The sequence below is a fragment of the Trachinotus anak genome, unplaced genomic scaffold, assembly GCF_046630095.1.
Source record: "Trachinotus anak isolate AG129_WGS33_773 ecotype Australia unplaced genomic scaffold, CSIRO_AGI_Tana_v1 ptg000010l, whole genome shotgun sequence".
Taxonomy (NCBI): domain Eukaryota; kingdom Metazoa; phylum Chordata; class Actinopteri; order Carangiformes; family Carangidae; genus Trachinotus; species Trachinotus anak.
The window spans coordinates 2,769,201-2,783,375 of NW_027273861.1; the positions used below are offsets into that span (position 1 = coordinate 2,769,201).

The 14,175-nt window shown below is 41.1% G+C and overlaps 1 protein-coding gene across 2 annotated transcripts; it reads right to left on the reverse strand.

Annotated features, from left to right (window-relative positions):
- Nucleotides 1-1,373: 1,373 nt before the first annotated feature.
- On the reverse strand, nt 1,374-14,073 carry lrrc66 (leucine rich repeat containing 66). Of its 2 annotated transcripts, XR_011692324.1 has the most exons (5): nt 13,963-14,073; nt 13,278-13,724; nt 10,000-10,169; nt 9,529-9,862; nt 1,374-9,444 (listed from the first exon to the last, which is right to left on the reverse strand). XR_011692324.1 is itself a non-coding variant. In XM_071486877.1 (4 exons), the coding sequence occupies exons 2-4, from the start codon at nt 13,711-13,713 to the stop codon at nt 9,512-9,514; spliced, it is 957 nt and encodes a 318-aa protein (XP_071342978.1). In that variant the 5' UTR covers nt 13,714-13,724; nt 13,963-14,066; the 3' UTR covers nt 1,374-9,511. The 2 variants fall into 2 exon arrangements, 1 of the variants encoding a protein (XP_071342978.1); XM_071486877.1 differs by having other exon boundaries at nt 1,374-9,862; nt 13,963-14,066.
- Nucleotides 14,074-14,175: the final 102 nt, after the last annotated feature.

Here is a 14,175-nt window from a genome sequence, read left to right on the forward strand (position 1 = left end):
GCATTGTGTCTGAGTCTTAAACAGGGTCTCTTTGACCTGGGCACATTAAATATTATGTATCTGTGCAATGAACTTGAACTTGAGCTTTTCTGGACAGATGGCACTAACTTTTGTTTGTCATATTTTGAGTTTGATAGGAAGTCTTCAAGAAGCACACTGTGTCAAATGGTTGATCGCAGGTTTCTAATGCCTGTGCTGTTTACTATTGATCTGTGCCAGTGATTTTGTTTTTCCCTCCAGCTTTTGTTTCCTCCAGCTGTTTTGCTCAAGCTAATGCTAAAAGTTTGCTAACCCCCTGCAAAGGCTTCAGACCTCATAACACCAAACAAATCAGCATTGCTGCTTACTAACTCTTATTACAGTACAGCGGTGAGCCACTAGTGCTCTGATCAGCATTTATTGGTCTGATGACCAATTGATGTATCTACGTTGTGTAGATAAGAGTATTATTGTGCCTCAAACCATGGAAGTCACTTTGTGTGTCCCACACACGTACCAACAAATCCAAATGTATATACACGTGTGAGAACACATAACACATACACATGCACACACAGACACACTGAGTGGTCAGGGATTATTTCAGGATGAATTCAAGCTGTTTAGGCTGTGTTATAAGTTGACATAGATCTAGTTGGTGTCCATTTTGTCTTGATATGTGGTATATGTTTTGTCTTCCTTAGTCCACGGATAGTTTCAGGTCTCTTCCTAGTAGCATCTCTCCCAACACTGACTCTGTGTGTGTGTGTGTGTGTGTGTGAGAGAGAGAGAGAGAGAGAGAGAGTGTGTGTATGTATGTGTGTGTGTGTATGTATAATATATATATACATACACACAAATATATAATTAGTGGAAGACTAGTGACCCTCTCAGGACGAGGTCCTTTAGGCTTGAGTAGTAAGGTAGGTTTGCTGAAAGCATTGCTTTGTACCACCCGTAGGATCTAATCAAAACAATGGACACTGACAGTTTGGAACTGTGTGATGATGCTATGCTCTTCTTTTCGCCTAGTATAATGTTCTTGTAACACATGTATACATTTTTGTCTTTGGCTGTTGTGTGATGCTGAATCGTCAGAAGATTTAATATTTGCATGCATGCTCCAACAGAGCCTTTGGTGAATGGATGAGATTTTTTGAAAACATTTTTCAAATGCGTTTTTTGTTTTGTACAGGAATTTGTGCAAGTGGTTTGTGCTTAATTTGATATTCATGATCATGTTATCTTAATTCTGATGAACAACATGATCATGTCTATTAAGACCTGGAACACACCTGTAACCTCACGGTGGAACAGGAGTTCCCTCCTGCATTTACCCCATCCTCCACGTCCTTTCACGTGCTGTGAAGCTTTAGACAGCTACAGCCAGTATACAGGATCTAATTTTATTTATTGGAAGTGTGAAATTTGTTTTGCAATTTTTGCACCACACTGTCACAATTCACATAAAATACACTTTGAAATCTGTTGTGAAGGTAATAAACAACAGCACCCGCACCACTGAAATCCACTTCAGATAGAAGAATATCAAAGCCTCGATGGTCATTTCAACACATCAACCATCAGCATAAAATCTAAGGTCGAGGTAGTTGTTGGATTGCTTACCAAATACAGTGTAGAGATCTGTATATATGGTTTTCTCCCATGACAATGCAGGAGGATGAATAGCCTTGTCCCAACTGTATATATGTATGTAAACTATGTAAGTGTCTACATGTCTGTTTTCACTATAACCTATGTCTATATACATAAATAAAATGGTTTATTAACTTAATGGCTTATTTACGGACTCTTTGGTTAAAAGTTTGCTGATAACAAAAAACAAAGTATCTCATACTGTCATTATTTAGATGTACTTATTTCTACAAATGAACACTTTACATTATATGGTTCATACACGGTTTTATTTAAGTCTCTTTATAAGTGTATTAATGCATGACCATAAAGATAAGAATATGGATCCTTGTTACAAAATTGATTACAGAGAGACATCTTTGTGATGGAAGTTTAAAAAAAAAAAAAGAATTTACAGAAATGAAGCATCATCTGCTCTCTACTGTGCTCGACAACAACACAAATTTTGTTAGTATTTACATTTCATTTTAAGCTTTATATTTGTGAAATCGATTTAAGATAAAAACAAAAATGTCAATTATCTGTGCGTTTTATCACTGTTGAGGATGCATTGGTTTCTGCATTAAACATCACTGATGGTCATGTTTAATTTAAAATAGAGTGTCGGGTTTTGTGGTGTAAGTGAGGATGGGTCAGATTAATCTGCATTTCTGCTGTGTTGCAGATAGGATGTGGTACCTTCCCACCCTTTTGTTGTAATGCTCTGTGGAGACATCCATGTGAGCCCAACTGACTCATCTGGTGGTGGTGTTGCTGGAATAGGAGGTGGGGCCCCCTGCGATAGGTCAATATTTCCAATGTTATGGCTCCTGTAGCTGGGAATACTATATAGCAAATCTGCTGCTCCTCTCCTGCCTACCAAAGTAGAGGAAGTTTGCGATTGTGTTAGTGTCTGTTTGGCCAGGGGCTTGATGTTTTCGTCAAACCTGCTGGTGTCACTTTGTGGACCATGGTCATCGCATAGAGGCAATGCACCCTTATCTAAATCTCCATGTTCTGTGTCCCATTTTTGTCTCTCTGATGACATGGCTTTTAGGGCACTGAGTCCTTTCCTTTCCCTCCTGTCCTCAGATACAGCCCTCAAATTTACATTTGTGCTGCCCCTTGACTTGTCAAACTTGTCAAGAACTCTGCCAGATCCAAGAGAAACACTATTGGCAGTCAGAGATGAATATTTATGCACTTGTGTCACATCTGCTGTCCCTCTGTCTTGTTTTATTTTATCGCCACTTTTAGTACTGGAGAAGTTGAAGGAGTCACGTGGGTTAAGTTCTGACTCTGCAGGTGGATCCTGCTGTGAAGATGATAATCCCACATCTAGATGTCTCCTTGGACTGGATGCAGAAAAGTCAGTCAGATGACGACCGACGCCAGTCCACTTTATCCCATGTGGCAGGTCCACATCTGTGATGCTTCTGGACTGCCCCATCCTATTCTTCACTTTATCTTTAAAGCTCATGCTGTGAATCTTTGGGCCAAGAGATACGTTTCTGTTGCTCACAATATGAGATATACCTTCTTGTGCAACAGTTACCGTTTCAGCATGGTCTACAGTTTGACTCTTAAGTGGCAATGAAGATTTGATAATTAAACGTTTATAAGTGATTTGAGAGTCATTGTCTGTCATTCTTGACATGTTTGATGCATGACTGCTTTGTTGTGCAGTGTATCCTGTCACCTCATTTTCACTCTCACTGCAAGAGGATGGGGATTTATTCGGCTCTGGTGATGGTGCCTTGATATTCAGACGCCTCTTAATGTGTGGGACACCAACACTCAGACCAGGAACACTGTGGTCGATCATCTCATCCTCACTGTTGCTGCTGGAGGATGATTGTCTTTGTAATGGAGCTCTGATATCCAAAGCCCTAACATCTGGAGTACCAAAATCAGTCAATAGGGTTTCTGAGTTTGACTTTTCTTCAACTGTGGGGGAGCTATAGTCTCTTCTTAATCTCTCTTCAACCTCTACTAAGTTGGAGTTGTTGTCTTGACTCTTCAGTGTGAGAGAAACATTCACTGGTTTATTTTCAAGGATCAGAGATGAATCTGTGCATATCAGTTCTTGCATCCCATCTCCCCTTCTCTTTAGTCTTGTTTGGCTGCTTTTACTCCCAGTTCTACTTTCACTGCTGGAAGAAGAGGCGAAGTCAGGTGGAGGTGATGTGGGCAGATTTGGTGGTACATGGTTTTGCGATGTGATTTCAAGACGCTTTCTGAAGCGTGAGATGCCAAGATTCATGGTGGCCCACCGTAACTGGAGCTCTGGGTTTATCTCTGGTGTTGTGCTGATGGTGTCATTTGTTGGTTTGTCCCCCAAGTCATCTGAAATAACTGCATACTTTTCTAATTTGATATTGTGGTCTGTCTTTTGATTATGAGAAATGTTTATCACTGGGCTTTTTGGAGTCCTTATGAACTCATTTTCCGAGGCCTCTGATATGGCAGATACTCCCATTCCTACTTTAGCATTGTAGTCTCTGTTCTCACCCTCACTCTCACTTCCGGAAGAATTTGATCCAGACTGTTGAGAGCCAACAGATACACTCCTAAGAACCAGATTTGGTTGTGGTGATGGTGCTTTGATATCCAGACGTCTGTTGATGTAGGGGATACCGAGATTAAGTTTATGCAACATTGTTGGTTGGTCATGATTTGTGATTCCTACGTTACCTTTGTCTCTGTCACGTTTCACTGTGTGTCTTTCATTGTCACTACTGGAGGAGCAGGAGTCTGCTGGTTGAGGTGGTGCTTTGATGTTCAAACGCCTTTTGACAGAGGGGATACTTTTATTCAAGTCATACAATTTTGTCCCTGGTTGATTTCTAATCCCCACATCATTTCTGTCTCTCTTCACTTTCACAGGTAGGTCTGTAGTCCCACTGTTTCTCTCGTCACTGCTGGAAGATGACTCTGGAGGTGACAATGGTGCTTTGATGTCCAAACGCCTCTTGATGTGAGAAATATTTCTAAGATCTACAGCAGGCCACAGTGTTTCTGGATCATGTGTTATTGTTTGAGATTTTTGCAATGGAAATTTTGAAATATGTACCTCCCCTTGTTCATGTTTCTTAATTTGGACAACCTTTCTTGGCCTCTTTTTGTGATGTGTTGGGTCATCCTCATCATCACTACTAGAAGATGAATCAGTGTCACGTGATGGTGCTTTGATATCTAGATGCCTCTTGATGTGTGTAGTATGCTCAAGATGAAGAAGAGGCCACTGTGTTCCTGGGTCATGACTTAGAGTTTGAGATACTGTATTTGGAAGCCTTGCCTTGTGTACCTCCCCTTGTTCCTCCTTCTTTAAGCGATTTGTTGTGTCATCCTCACTGTCACTACTAGAAGATGAATCTGAGTCTGGTGATGGTGCTTTTATATCTAGACGCCTCTTGATGCGTGTAGTATGCTCAAGATCAAGGAGAGGCCACTGTGTTCCTGGGTCTTGACTTGCAGTTTGAGATACTTTATTTGGAAGTCTTGCCATGTGTATCTTCCCCTGCTCTTGTTTCTTTATGCGATTTGTTGTTTCAACCTCACTGTCACTACTAGAAGATGAATCAGAAGATGGTGATGGAGATGGAGCTTTTATATCTGTGTGGTGTGTTGTTTCATCCTCACTGTCACTACTAGTGGATGAATCCGAGTCTGGTGATGGAGCTTTTATATCTAGACGCCTCTTGATGCGTGTAGTATGCTCAAGATCAAGAAGAGGCCACTGCGTTCCTGGGTCTTGACTTACAGTTTTAGATACTGTATTTGGAAGCCTTGTCATGTGTCTCACCCCTTGTTCTTCTTTCTTTAAGTGATTTGTTGTTTCATCCTCACTGTCACTACTAGATGATAAATCTGAGTCTGGTGATGGTGCTTTTATATCTAGACGCCTTTTGATGCGTTTAGTATGCTCAAGATCAAGGAGAGGCCACTGTGTTCCTGGCTCATGACTTACAGTTTGAGATACTTTATTTGGAAGCCTTGCCATGTGTAACTTCCCTTGCTCCTGTTTCTTTATGCGATTTGTTGTTTCATCCTCACTGTCACTACTAGAAGATGAATCAGAAGATGGTGATGGAGCTTTTATATCTAGATGCCTTTTGCTGCGAGGAATATGCTCAAGATTTAGGGCAGGCCAAAATGTTTCTGGATCATGACTTACTGTTTGAGATTCTTGATATGGAAGACCTGCAAGTTCCACCACACCTGGCCTCTGCTTCTTTGTGTGGTGTGTTGTTTCATCCTCACTGTCACTACTAGAAGATGAATCTGTGTCTGGTGATGGAGCTTTTATATCTAGACGCCTCTTGATGTGTGTAGTATGCTCAAGATCAAGGAGAGGCCACTGTGTTCCTGGGTCTTGACTTACAGTTTTAGATACTGTATTTGGAAGCCTTGCCATGTGTATCTTCTCTTGTTCCAGTTTCTTTATGCGATTTGTTGTTTCATCCCCACTGTCACTACTAGAAGATGAATCTGAGTCTGGTGATGGTGCTTTTATATCTAGACGCCTTTTGATGCTGGGTATATGTTCAAGATCTGGGACAGGCCACCTTCCATCTGGATCATGATTTACTGTTTGAGATTTTTGCAATGGAAGCTCTGCGATGCCCACGTTCCCAGGCCTCTCTGCAAGATGTGATGCTTCAGCTTCTTCGTTACTACTAGAAGATGAGTCAGATACTTTATCTGGAATACTTGCCATGTGTATGTCCCCTTGCTCCTGTTTCTTTATGCGATGTGTTGTTTCGTCCTCACTGTCGCTACTAGAAGATGAATCAGAAGATGGTGATGGTGCTTTGATATCTAGATGCCTCTTGATGCGTGTAGTATGCTCAAGATCAAGAAGAGGCCACTGCGTTCCTGGGTCTTGACTTACAGTTTTAGATACTGTATTTGGAAGCCTTGTCATGTGTCTCACCCCTTGTTCTTCTTTCTTTAAGTGATTTGTTGTTTCATCCTCACTGTCACTACTAGATGATAAATCTGAGTCTGGTGATGGTGCTTTTATATCTAGACGCCTTTTGATGCGTTTAGTATGCTCAAGATCAAGGAGAGGCCACTGTGTTCCTGGCTCATGACTTACAGTTTGAGATACTTTATTTGGAAGCCTTGCCATGTGTATCTTCCCTTGCTCCTGTTTCTTTATGCGATTTGTTGTTTCATCCTCACTGTCACTACTAGAAGATGAATCAGAAGATGGTGATGGAGCTTTTATATCTAGACGCCTTTTGCTGCGAGGAATATGCTCAAGATTTAGGGCAGGCCAAAATGTTTCTGGATCATGACTTACTGTTTGAGATTCTTGATATGGAAGACCTGCAAGTTCCACCACACCTGGCCTCTGCTTCTTTGTGTGGTGTGTTGTTTCATCCTCACTGTCACTACTAGAAGATGAATCTGTGTCTGGTGATGGAGCTTTTATATCTAGACGCCTCTTGATGTGTGTAGTATGCTCAAGATCAAGGAGAGGCCACTGTGTTCCTGGGTCTTGACTTACAGTTTTAGATACTGTATTTGGAAGCCTTGCCATGTGTATCTTCTCTTGTTCCAGTTTCTTTATGCGATTTGTTGTTTCATCCCCACTGTCACTACTAGAAGATGAATCTGAGTCTGGTGATGGTGCTTTTATATCTAGACGCCTTTTGATGCTGGGTATATGTTCAAGATCTGGGACAGGCCACCTTCCATCTGGATCATGATTTACTGTTTGAGATTTTTGCAATGGAAGCTCTGCGATGCCCACGTTCCCAGGCCTCTCTGCAAGATGTGATGCTTCAGCTTCTTCGTTACTACTAGAAGATGAGTCAGATACTTTATCTGGAATACTTGCCATGTGTATGTCCCCTTGCTCCTGTTTCTTTATGCGATGTGTTGTTTTGTCCTCACTGTCGCTACTAGAAGATGAATCAGAAGATGGTGATGGTGCTTTGATATCTAGATGCCTCTTGATGTGTGTAGTATGCTCAAGATCTAGGGCAGGCCCCTGAAGCCTTGTTGTGTGCATCTCTTCTTGCTTCGGTGTATAATCCATTACTTGATCTGCACTGTCATCACTAGAAGATGAATCAGTAGGTGGCAATGGGGCACTGATATTCAAATGCTTCTTGATTTGGCTTAATCTGCCATTATTGTGTTTCACTTTGAGCTCTGTGATTTCTGGTTCACTCTCACTGCTGGAGGAGGACGAATAAGCTGTAGGTGGTAAAGGGGCACTGGTATCAAGACTCTTACCAAAACTGGTAACACCCAAACTGAGACCATGCCACTTTGTCCGTGGCATGGGTTTAACTTTCTCTCTGGTATCCCTGCTGCTCAGCTTGTCATATTTGGATTTTTCCTTCCGTTCTCCCTGCACTGGCTCCCCAGCACTGTCGCTTGAAGAAGAGGATAAAGGATTCTCTGGTCTCTCTGTATCATGTCTGTAATCACACTGATTAAATCCCACTGACGTCCTGATTGGAACTACACCATGGATCTGCTGTTCATAACTAGCATTGTGCTTAAGACGAGTATTAGTGACCTCAGATTTATTATGGTTCCTTTCTACATTTTCTTTCTTCTCCTGGTCTGAGTTCACAGTGTATTGTGTAGGCTCATCCTCACTGATATATGAGCTGGAGCTGGACATATCCCTATTTTGTTTTTCTGAAGTGGGTACCACAGTCAGTTTTGAGTCATTAAAAGAACCAAACACAATGCTGGACCTTGCAGATGTGCTTCGAGCAGAATCACTAAATTCAAACAGTTCTTCATTCTCCTGTGATAGATTGAAGTCTGTTGGATTGGTATTATTTGTATGTGGGGACCAATCTGCGAAGGGCTCGGAGGAAAATTCAGGAATTTCACTTTTGTCCTCTATGGAAATTTGTGGCACCTCTATTTTCTTAGATGTGGAGAGATCAGCTCTCTGCTGAATGGAGTCCTCTGTCAACTGAGGTGTTGTGTGGTCCCCCTGGGTTATTTTGTCCTCTTTCAATGCTCTGTGAGATAGTGAAGAATCTGAGCATGAAGACAAGCTTCTTCTCTCCTCCAGCTCAACAGGGTCTGGGATATGTTCAAACTCCATTTTGTGTGTGTGTCCTATATCTGTGGTGCCTGAGAGGTGTCTGCCATCTCTCTGGTTGTCCTCTGGACCGCTCTGTTGTAAGCTGTTTTCACTTCCTGAATCTCCAGCTGGATGCTTTTCCTCCTCAGCGTTTGCTGCTTCACATTCAACCACTGCATCATTATTGATGCTTTCCTGGTCGCCACTGGCTACAGTATCATAATATTGTACATTACTATCTTCTCTATAATCTATAGTGCTAAATGTGACTCTACGTTCCCTATGAGTTACTATCTCTTCTGGTTCCTCGCCACTGGAGAAGGCCTCATTCTCATATTGTCTCTGTTCTACAGATGAGACAGAGTTGGTTACAGAGGGGCTTTTCTTTTTGGTCACCTTTGTCCAAAGAATATCAATACAAGGTCTTGCTAAGACCCCAAGGATAAAGGCTATCACAAATGTGATGAAAACAGACAGACACACAGCCAGAGCCAAGTTACACTGCGTAGCTCTGTGATGCCTTTCTTGACCTATCCTATTCAGGGTTTCCTGTGGGATCAGTTGTCGGCTGGTTCTGGGTAAACTTCTAGTTTTTCTTCTTGCACCTCCTATTCTACTGATTTGGAGGTTAAAAACAGACACAACTGCATGTTGTTCAGACATACACACATATAGTCCCGTGTCTCTTTCTGTGACATCACTGATGAGCAGATCAGCCTGAGGTTGGCTCACAGATGCTTGACCACTGGGCGTCCACAACATCGAGTCTACAGAGAAGACAACATAGACATGTAGTTGGACTGACCTACATTTTAGTATATGTATTAAGCTTTTTTACACTTTTGTGTTACCTTTTGTAGAGCATGTCAGCAGTATCTCAGAGCCGCTATAAACTGTGACATCTTGATGGAGCTCTGGCCTGTTTTCAGTACCAAAACAGTTTAGGTCATCCTCCTCCAGCTGTAGCAGGTCTTTGCCTGAGAGGCTAGAGGGGACAGCACACACCATGCTCCAGGTCTGCAGGCCTCTGCTGCTGTCATAGGCCATCCGCCGTCTTAGACTGCGCATGCTGCAGTCACACTGCCACCTGTTCCCACCCAGCCTAACATCTGCCTCAAAATTACGCAGAGAGAGGTACATCAAAGGATGGAGACTGGTCAAAATGTTGAAGCTCAGATCAAGGACCTTTAAGGGGGACACAATTCAGCAGATACTAAGACATGTAATATGATTGCTAAAACAATGAAAAGATACAGTTCAGCTGCACACTCTTTTTTGATTTTTTTCAATAAGTCATATTATGAAGGAACAGTCAATCTTACCTTGAGCTGGGCTAAATCCTGGAACACCTGTGGATGGAGACTTGTGATGAGATTATGTTGTAGGTGTAGCTCTTTCAGCTGTCGAAGATGGCTAAGGTCTCCTGGTTGTAGAGTTGAGATCCTGTTGAAGGAAAGCTGCAGAACCCATAAGGACGCACTACCCTCTAGCCCTGGATGACAGAAAATAAGTGCTTTAATTAGAACTCAACAGTAACCTTGATGGAGTGGCTCCTGAAGGGAGGAATGTACCATATGTTACAGGTTTTCAGTGGTAACAACATGTCGATTTTGCTCATGTCCTCTTAGTCCTGTGCTGCTTTACATTCTTTGCTGTTATGTAAGCTGAAAATTTGCTCATTTTTAGGTATATGGTCATTTTGTTTGCATTACTGCAGTGTTTTCAATGCTGAGGTTTAATAATGTAAACTACAGACCTCTGTGTGGACTTCTAAGAAGCGAATAGTGTAAAATATCTGAATCAATGAAAACCCCTTCCCTGGAGTACCAATCTAAAGTCTTCCAGTCTATTTTGACTGTGAACATCTTTACAATATGACTAATTAGGGGCTGCAAATTTTTCTGTGGTGCTCATTCTTCCCTGCTGCCAGTCTCCCCCCTTTTCACTCACCCGAGACAATCTCCCTGAGTCTGCTGAGCTAAAGTAAGGTGCTGTGAGTCTGTGCTTCATTAGAGAGGCACTGAGGGGTCTGTGAGCTGAATACCAAACAGGAAAGAAGTCCATGACTGTCAACACAGCTCTTGCTAAGTAAACGGACCATCCACACATGCCTTTAAAAGAGTACATTTCCTTGAAACACACATGTTCAACCCCACAGAGGGAATTCTTTAAAATAACATGATGCAGGAGGAAAATGTAAAAGTTACGTCGAATGTTTACTCTTATGTTTGAGTCACTGGAATGTCCATAAAAACTGTGATTGCCTGACAGCTGTACAGTGTCATTATCTTGGGAGGTTTAATCATTTCTGAGTGGAGCACAGCACTAAAGATAAGGGCTATAAATGAGATGGTTTGTTTATTAGTGACACTCAAATGAAAAGACAGTAACAGTCATGGACACAGCTCACAGATTTATAATTCTACAATAAACAAATTAGTGGGCGTCAGACCAGAATTTGGTAACCAATATAGCTGTGAGTGGACCACCCATGGTCTGACTCAAGGACGTATCTCAGTGACATTCCAGAGGGCAAATAAAAGGTGTATCATGTTCATTGTGCAACTTCACTATCAGAGGCACAATCTGTAATCACCCATACACAAAACAGTTTCAAAACAGGGACAGTCATCCTGAGATCAAATCCCAAACCTGGAAGTCCAGACCACTCTAGTCTGTCACAACAAAAAAAGTTTTGCTCCATAAAGTTAAATTTCCCTCGTTACACCTACACTTGATTTGTTTTTTTGAGTTATATCTCTTCAGGCTAGGAACATTGATTCACATAACACAATCTGAAAAGTTTAGAGGCAAAAACTCTTGACATGTGCATATGACACCTGTGACACGGGATCACAAGTAGATAAAGCTGTAGTTAAATGGGTCACAAGCCAAAAAGGATGGGACACTTGTAAGGAAAACAGTCCACAATCAGTACGCTCAGAAGACACAAAAAACCAGTCACATTGCACTTCTTATCATACAGAGTCATTGTTGAAGAGATGGTTCATCTCCATCAAGATGAAATTCATTAAAGTGATTATGTCACTGTCTACTTCAGGTTTCTATACATAGAGATACTAAAGTATATGTATATCATAGGTAACTATAACTATTTAGCCATAGAACCTATTAGGTGTGATTTACAAGTCAATATAAGATACTACACATTATTGTGAACACTGCCCTATACACAATTTAAGTCTAAGGAATGAGTTCCTACACATATCTGTTTGCATTTCTAATCATGTTAATGGTCATAATATGTAGGATTATTCAATTCTGCAGGTTTGTTTCATAGAGTACTATTGTGTTGACAACACAACAGAGCTGGAAAGTAACTACGTACATTTACTCAAGTACTATAGTAAAGAATGGTTTTGAGCCACATGTACTTTGCTTGAGTATGTCCATTAAAGTTACCTTCTACTTCTACTGCTCTGCATTCCAGAGGGAATTATTGTACCTTTTATCAAACTACATGTGTTTAAGAGTGATAGTTACCAGTTACTTTTCAGATTGAGATTTTAGAAACAAAACGTGATCAGTTTATGGAATATGATGCATTGTTGTGGATTAAATTACAGCAATAAACAACAAAAGAAGTAGTTTTATATATAAACCAATTAAAATAAGCTCCACCTCAACCAACTACAGCATTAAGGTGCTGGCTACATCTAAACAAACCAATAATAACCATCCAATGATACCGTATAACAATGTAACGCTGCCTAAACTTCCCTACAAAATCAAAATACAGTGATTCTGACCAGAATCTGAGTTTTTAACATCTGTCGTATATTTATCAGTGTGTAATTCTAATAAAACACAACATGTACATTTTTTAAGAATTACAAAATACAAGTAAAAACCACAGTGGCTACACTCAAGCAGCTTAAGGCTAACTGCAGTGTAGTCACAGCTAGCCTTAGCTAAAGCTAATTTACAGACTTTATCCAACCTGTTTCCTGTAATTGAAATAAATCTATTTTTAAATCTAGTTTGTTATACCACATAAGGCAGGAGGTAAATCTAACATAATGGAGAAAAAAAATGTAACATCAGACAAACTAGTCCCACTTAAAGCTAGCTAGCTTAGCTTATCTAAGCTAAGCTAACAATTTTTGCAGAGACATGGTGTTCAAAATCACATTTTTTATCAGCTGTTACATACTTAAACTTACAACTAAAAATCTACTTCACCTTCCATACTTACCATTGTCTGCCTTTGTAAGGCAGTAAGGAATACTTTTACTTTTGATATTTCAAGTGCTTTTTTCCACAAATACTGCTGTACATTTGCTTAAATAAAAATTTTGACATTAAGTCTTCTTATACTGTTATACCCTACTTCCACCACTAGTTGATAAGAGCAAGTTTGATGCAAATTCATCACAGATCAAAATGTCATAACAACAACTGATATGGAGGTGTATGAAAATGATGCCACGATATGTTGGCCTTTCTGCAACAGCAACTCCTGATAGAGTATAGGTGTATTTTTTTATGGTCTGTTCACTGGAATCAATGGTTATTGTGCTGTTCATGTCCTATGATAGTGGTAAAAATATGGGTGTATGACCGTATTACACTGCCTCACCCTCTGGGAGTTGCACCAGCTGATTCCTCTCAACAGATAGCAGCTGCAGGGTGGGGGCCCAAGATACGCATCTGCGTCTGCTCGAAGGTCTCAAGCGATGTAGATGTCTACCACTAACAGATTGGCTGCCCAGGCTTCTCTCTATGCAGAGAGACAAGTGTGTGATAGTGTTGTTTCCCAGCCACACATTCCTGAGGTTGCGATGTGGCCGGTGGAGTGATACAGAATTGAGGAGATTGTGAGACAAGTCCAGCTCGGTGACAGAGTCCTGGATTTGTTGCGGGACATAGGAGAGGCCAGAGGACGAACAGTTCAACAGGGGAGCTCTCTGACAGGTGCAAGACTCTGGACAGATAGGTGGGAGAGAGGAGCAATGGACCCCAGCACAGACAAGGAGCAGCACAGCAGCCAAGACCGGCCCCTGTGCCACTGCCATCACGACTGGTCCTGAAAGCACACAATATGACAGTTATCAGGACTAACTCAAAATAAGAAAAATAAAACCAATCTTTATTACTGGGATATGTTGTGTGAAAGACTATGAGTTTGTACAATCCCTACTGAAATCATTAAAATACAAGGTGAAAAGATCAAAAGCACAACTCATCATCACAAAGCAAGTCATTAACTAACATGAAAAGACTTCAAAGATGTACAATATACAAGTTAAAAACATCAGACTCACCTGTGATCCACTCTTTGCCAAGCTGACAGAAAAACTTGTGACTCTCTTCACACCCACCGTGCTTTAAGTGTATGAACTCTAGCTGTCTCTAGCAGTCTCTGATCAAAGTCTGAAGTATATTTTGCTGCGTCTAGCTTAACATGCAACTGTCCAGAGACGCCCTTCTGTGATTCATTCAATCATTTACATGTCTAGTTAATGTCTTACTGTCAT